Below are 7,500 nucleotides of genomic sequence, written 5' to 3' on the forward strand. Positions count from 1 at the left end.
TTTGAATTGAAGCACCACTCAGATCGGGAGAGGTATATTTTCAATTGATACGCTTTTACGCTTTTACTTGTTTCAGTCTGACTGTGGCCATGCTGGAGCACCACTATTAGTCGAGCAAATCGACCCCAGGACTTATTCTTTGTAAAGCCTATTACTTACTTTATCGGGCTCTCTTGCCGAACCGCTAAGTTACAGGGACGTAAACACATCAGCATCAGTTGTCAAGCGATGTTAGGGGGACAAACACAGACACACAAACATATATACACACATACATATAGATACATATATACGACGGGCTTCTTTCAGTTTCCGTCTACCAAATCCACTCACAAGGCTTTGGTCGGCCCGAGGCTATAGTAGAATACACTTGCCCAAGATGTCACGCAGTGGGACTGAACCCGGGACCACACAGCCACTCCTTCGCCTACAAATATATTTTTATATGTTTCTGCGAATTCTTATTTTCTACAGTTTTCACCTTTAAACAATATGCACTTTTCAAATTTAGAGGTAAAGCATATATTTAAATATTTATTTTATTGAACCCCAGAGGGTTAAGAAGAAAGTCTTTACTCGAGATCTATGTCACACCATTTATCACTCCGTCACTGCAAACATACTACAGCAATTAATACTAAATATACATACTTATCATAAAGACAAATATCAGGAATCCATATCATGTCTTCTGGCAAGACAATTGATTCAATTCCATTGTATTCAGAGACATTCCAGGCTAGGTTGCAATCTTTCCACTGCTGCAACGAAAAATTGGGCAAAGATAATTCTACGTCTATAATTCTGTGTGCGTGTGTTTGTGTGTTTGTGCGTGTGTGCATGTGTGTGTATGTGTGTGTGTGTCCGTGCGTATGTGCTTGCCTACATATATGCGCATGAGATAGCCAGACAGATAGGTAAATAGATAGATAGATAGATAGATAGATAGATAGATAGATAGATAGATAGATAGATAGATAGATAGATAGATAGATAGAAAGATAGATTAATTCGTTTTACAAATATGTATGTGGTATATGTATATATAGATATATTTGCGTGTATATATATATATATATATATATATATACATATATATATATATATATATATATATATATATATATATATACATATATATATATATATATATATATATATATATATATATATATATATATATATATATATATATATATATGCAAATGTATATTTATATATGTATGCACACGTGTTTGTGTTTTATACATGTGGATGTGTGCGTGTGCGTGTGAGAAAGAGCGCGTGTGCATGAGTATGTTAAAAAGTGGTCAACACCTGTCTGGAGGACCATAGAATGGGTTCAGAACACAGCTAAGGACCAGTTTTAAGGAGGAGCAACATAAAACATCACTGCTTGTTTTTCACTTTAGTCGTCTGGTTGTAGAAAGGGAGTATTTTGGTATTTCACTCTGTTTACAAATTTTTGGTTCATCATGCTGGTGGAGCTTAGTGGTTGCAATGAAGATTTTTTCTACCAATGCATTTTTGAAATATAATATAAATATCTTTATGACTTGTTTATTGGGGGATCAGAAACAAATTTACTATTTATGTGTGCGTGCATGTTGTGTGTGTGTGTATGTGTGTGTCTGTGTCTGTTTCAGTGTGTCTGTGTGTGTGTGTGTGTGTGTCTCCGTATGTGTGTGTGTGTGTGTGTCTCCGTGTGTGTGTGTGTGTGTGTGTGTGTGTGTGTGCGTGTGAATACATTAAATGAAAGTTATGAATTGTCTATAGATGTTCGTAATGAGGGGATGTGAGAAAGAAAATATAGAATAACAAGAGATAGATGGAGGATGGGATATAGTTACATAGTGCAGAAGGAAAGGGTGAAGAAAGAATGAAAAGGTATAGACTAAGGTATAGTTTGGTGGGTTTGTATACTGGGTTGCATTTGGTTATGAAATCAAAGTTAGATTTTTATTTACTATGATCTGCCTTTCATCCTTTTTGGATCGTTAAAATAAAGTACCAATTGAGCGCTGGACTCAATGAAATCAACTAACCCCTCTCGTTTCAAGATTATTGACTTGGTGTCTATATTAGGAACAACTATTTGGAATCAGCCTAACATGTATGGAAACACAAGTAATCAGAGAGGTTAGATTTGTGTACAAGCACTTGTCAAAGATGGATCAAGTTTAAGAAAGAAAGAAAGAAAGAAAGAAAGAAAGAAAGAAAGAAAGAAAGAAAGAAAGAAAGAAAGAAAGAAAGAAAGATAAAAAGAAAGAAAGAGATCCTTGATGTAAAGATTATGGATTTGTGAAACAGGTTTTCCTAGTTCAACTAATAAATGTAAGCCTTACTTTTAACCAAATTCCATCTCCTTACGGGTTGAAAATGTCCTTACTAAATCCACCCGTGTCTCAGCATTGGAAGTATTTATACTATACATCCTTAGATTGTACACAAAGAAATTATGGGTTACACTGGTGTTTCTTGTTGTTGTAGACTATAACAGATAAACACTTTTATGAAAGAAATGACAATGGATTTTGTGACAACATGAACATAAGCACTGACTGTCTCCTTGGTGTATTCCTTTCCAAATATTCATGACATCAAGGACAATCATTCTGCTTCTGGATACAGGTGTGAGGATTATCGATCAAGTGTTTCTGAACCTTTCAGCGGCAGTGCCTAGAGCTGTAGGTACTTTCGTCAAGAGCAGCCATGATCGGGTGTAGAATCGAGTGCTTTTCCTACTTCAGTTCAGTACAAAGCCTGCATAATCATTACTTACATCTTTGTTGAATTGGCAACTGCCTGAGACAAATTCGTTGAGACAGCTTGAGTAAAGTTATAATAATGTTTAGACAAAGCAGAGAGTTTATATTTTTCTGCCAAAATCAGCTGCAAGATTCGTCCGTGCTATGGAAAACCAACTGATATGTCAATCTGACCTTCCATATTTATTTGGAATATCCACATCAATAACTTTCTGTACCTGTATCCAACTATCGATCTTTTCCCGGTGCCTTCTCATTATGCAACTTTCCTTTAGCTTTGGTGAATATAGAAGTTATATTGTTGATGTTGTTATAGTATTCTTTCTTGAATATAACGAGCTATGATATTAGCCATGATACATTCTAACTGAAATCTCTCTTTTTATTACAGATCTTAGACCAGAATTATTTTAATTTTTCCCAAGAATGGGTTCTTTTTGCGAAGATATTGTTTTTATTCATCCACTGGTGTACAGCATCTGATTCAAAAGCAAATTCTTATTACTAGCAAATCTTTCCAAAAATGAAGTTTTTCACTGAACGTTTTAAGTTTGTGTTTTGAAAATCTTTGTTTCCCCTCAAAAATTTGGAAAGTAGAATTTCTGCACATTTTGTCAATTTTTTTTTTTTATAATATGTACTTGTGCTGTGAATTTATTATTCACTTTACACTTTAAGATGGTATTTAAATGTCCGATTCTGCGGTGCATATTGTTTATGTTTTCTTTTATTTATATTATTCCCCGGGACTGCTTACGTTGAGTTTCTCATTACGAAGCGCCCTGAAGGTATCTCCAAGGTGTTTTTCCACTGTGACAGCAGCTGTATACAAGCGGTTATTGATAATTCAATACATATCACATATTTTTTTAAATAGTCAACTGCGATATCGCCTGTAACGTTTAACATGAGAATAGATGAGGTTTTTTCCCTACTCTCGCCAAAAACGATCTGTTGTTTAATGATAGCTTAGAAAAAATGAAAAATTATTTTCAAACTGCAATTTTAAATTGGCTTTAAAATGCATATATCTTACAGTTATCTCTGACGAATCAGTTTCATACGAAGATATACGTTTACAAAAATGAGTACACCCCTAGCAGTTGTATTCATTTTCTTCAATTTTTTTTTTTTTTTTATAAATAAATTTCTGTTAGAAACTGTTATGGTGTTGCTGTTGATCTGATCAACGGAACAGCCTTCAACTGAAATTAACTTACAAGTGAGTGAGCACTCCACAGACACGCGTAACCTTAACGTAGTTCTCAGGGAGATTCAGCGTGACACAGAATGACACAAGGCCGGGCCTTTGAAATACAGCCACTATTCATTTTTGCCAGCTAAGTGGACTGGCGCAACGTGAAACAAAGTATCTTGCTCAAGGACACAACGCGTCGCCGATAACTGAACTCACGAACGTGAGCCGAATACGCTACCCACTAAGCCAAACGCCTTCACTGCTTTCATTTACTTGCTTCCAAAAGTCAGTACACCTTTAGAGTGTTAATAAGAAAGATGTGCTCTTTTGTTTTTGATAACTGCCACCAGACGGCTATGTATAAACTCCGCCAGATTAACACGAGTAGATGATTAGATGTAGTACCACTCATATTTAAGATATCTTTGAGACGGAGATTTGATAGTCCCCGTTCTTCAACATTTCATGTTATAACTCGCTTTAGTTAAAGCCGATTCCATGAAGGGTTACTCTGTCACTTTTACCGTTGCTAGGCTGAGTGTTTGGGATCATTGTAGTGTTGAAACAGTGTACCTTCACCTAGACTTCGGTGTTAGAAGCATGTTTTCTTTCAGAATTTTACAGTATTTGTCAGCCGCCATGATACCAGCTATAACATATACACTACCGACACCCTGTGAACACATTGCACTCCCATACCATCACATTGACTCCACTATCCTCCACGATATATATGATGCAATTTTCAAAGTATGTTTCCTCAGGTCTACGCCGCACCTTCTGCTCGTCATCAGATCTAAATAGGTTGGATTTTGTATCACTGGACCAAAGCTTCTTATCCCAGAATACTCTGGTTTTAACATTATGGGTTCAGGTAAACTTCAAACGGGCATCTATGTGTCACTTTTTCAACAGTGGTTTCCGTTGGAAACGTCATCCATGCAGGTTTACGAAATATAAGTTACACCTAACGGTTTGCGCTAATATGGTACAGCCACTATCTTCAGATACTTCCCGGGCGAGTTCTGACCCATTTTTATTGGCCCTTATTGTGGTCAGACGTGCCAGTCGCATAGCCATCTTCTTTGGTCGACCTGTACGAGTATTCACAGGTTTCACTGCATCGTTCTTTCTTTAAATTTTGAATTATTTCGGTAACAGACGTTTTACACACTTTCAAAACATTCTTGGTTTTCTATACATGATCTGTGTTGCACACGGACTTTTCCCCTTAAACCACTAGCTAGTTCTCATCCTCGCATGGCCGTTTCTAAACTTTCTTTATAATACTGTATTCCAGAAATCCACTTCAAAAGTATATACCCTTGTAGTGTGTTAAATCAAGTTAAATGGCTTAACGTGTGTTTGTTTCATTTCAATGAAGTTAAGAGGGCAATAGTGACTTGGATTTTCAAGATGAGAACTAATTTTTTGGAACTATGTAAATATAAACATTGCTATTTCTGTTTATTACATCATGCCAATTGCAGATTTTGCTGTTGGTATAAGAATGCAGTTGCTTGTATTACTGCAGATAACTTACCATAAGAGAACTTTACTTATATCAGAAAGAAAATTTTATTTTGTACCATTGGCAGAGTTGTATTAATTTTTGTGACTGGCTGTATGAGAGTTGAGTAATGGTGATGATGACAGTAAGCTTTTTCAGTTTTTGTTTTCATATTTCTATCGCTCTCTTCTATATAACAGTTTTTGGCTGGTTTTGAATATATTCAGAAAATTGACAAACATCACAGGAGCTGGAATGACAATTGCTATCTATAGTCGCCATTTTATGCGTGTTCGTATTTATAAACTTCAAATGTATTGTTTATTTTACCTTTATTATTATAATCTTCCTTCATGTGGTTACAACAAACCTGCAGTAAATTCGTAAAAACTTTATTTTACGTCGAAATATATCATATTAATTTTAACTTAAATTATTTCTTTGAATTTATTTTAAAACTATTCCTTTCATCGCTAAACTATCTCGACTCAGCAAAAGAATCTGCCTATGTGATCGCATGACTTCCTAGAAATAGCAGACAAATCATACCATGCCAGCTTAAAAAATGAAGAACACATTGGATAGTGTTTCCTAGATACACTGTTTGAAAAGGTAAGATGCGATGGTTGCGGTTGGAACGCTTTTCATCCGTTGGATCAGAACTAAGCTTCGGCTGAACAACAACTGTATATATGTAGTATGTATGTATATTAGTGAAGATTAGAATAGCTACTATTAGATTTCTTCTATAATTTATAATTGTTTCAAAAGCGTGTGGGTGACAAATGAAACACCATTTACATAGACATGTCCATCATGTAATGCATATTACATAATAACCTCCATAACCGTTTAATCATAAGCAGACGATCGTTACAATTTAGACATTGTTATTTCACTGTTTATGTCTTTGTCTACATGCACGACATTTGATTTGTCACCCACGCGTTGTTTAAACAACTGTAAACCAATGAATAAATGTAATATCAACTACACAATTCTTCTTTAATATGCATACATACCACTTGCATTCATATATATATATATATATATATATATATATATATATATATATATATATATATATATATATATATATAATTTTTTTCAGAATGATATAAAAACCAAGGCTGTGAAAGATTTTAGAATATTTATAAATAGAAAGTCTTACAGCTGTTTCCAAGATATTTATTATATCCCTTCATCGAAGACGGTGTGAGAAAATGGTTAAACAATAGTTAATTTAGATAAGGTACATGGTATAAATATAAGATAATGGTATACATATAAGATTCCAATACTCACAAGGTATTGGAATCTTATATGTATACCATTCTGCCTAAATAATGGATCTACAAATGCAATATCCCTGCATATCTCACATCTATTTTCATTCCTCCACTTCACTCTCTATTTCGTATCTTATCTAAATTAACTATTGCTTAACCATTTTCTCACACAGTCTTCGATGAAGGGATATAATAAATATCCTGGAAACAGCTGTAAGACCTTCTATTTATAAATATTCTAAAATCTTCACAGCCTTGGTTTATAATCTCATTCTGAAAAAAAAAGTTTTATATATAGACAAGCTGATATATGACCTACGTTGGACTCCTCATTCGCATAATCACCGAACCTGGAGCTTAACTATACTCTATCCATAGCACTTACTCAGCATTGCTTGACACCATTGGGTTTTATTGACACCATTACCTCTCATAGCCTATATGTGTGTGTGTGCGTGCGTGCGTACGTGCGTGCGTGCGTGCGTGTGGAAACCGGATAAGCGGCCTTATGAGTCCTGGGGCTCAAGATATATATATATATATATATATATATATATATAGAGAGAGAGAGAGAGAGAGAGAGAGAGAGGTGGGGGGAGAGAGGGGCAGAGTAAGTGAGTGAGTGAGAGAGAGAGTTGTCGCCCTTATTATCATTAAATACTCTTTCATATGTCGAACTCTTTGAAGTATTCAGTGGTTCTTCTCCAACCCACTGAACTAAGGGGAAGCTATTGA

At 35.1% G+C, this 7,500-nt stretch overlaps 1 protein-coding gene across 1 annotated transcript in view; it reads right to left on the reverse strand.

Moving 5' to 3' along the window:
- The window catches only part of LOC106875368 (neuronal acetylcholine receptor subunit alpha-10), a 93,358-nt gene that overhangs the window by 63,020 nt on the left and 22,838 nt on the right, over nt 1-7,500 (reverse strand). Inside the window, exon 5 of the mRNA XM_014923462.3 lies at nt 652-761. Within this exon, the coding sequence (XP_014778948.1) occupies nt 652-761 (110 nt within the window). The remainder of the gene's footprint in view (nt 1-651; nt 762-7,500) is intronic.

This window comes from Octopus bimaculoides, chromosome 12 (assembly GCF_046866305.1).
Source record: "Octopus bimaculoides isolate indiv1 chromosome 12, ASM4686630v1, whole genome shotgun sequence".
NCBI lineage: Eukaryota > Metazoa > Mollusca > Cephalopoda > Octopoda > Octopodidae > Octopus > Octopus bimaculoides.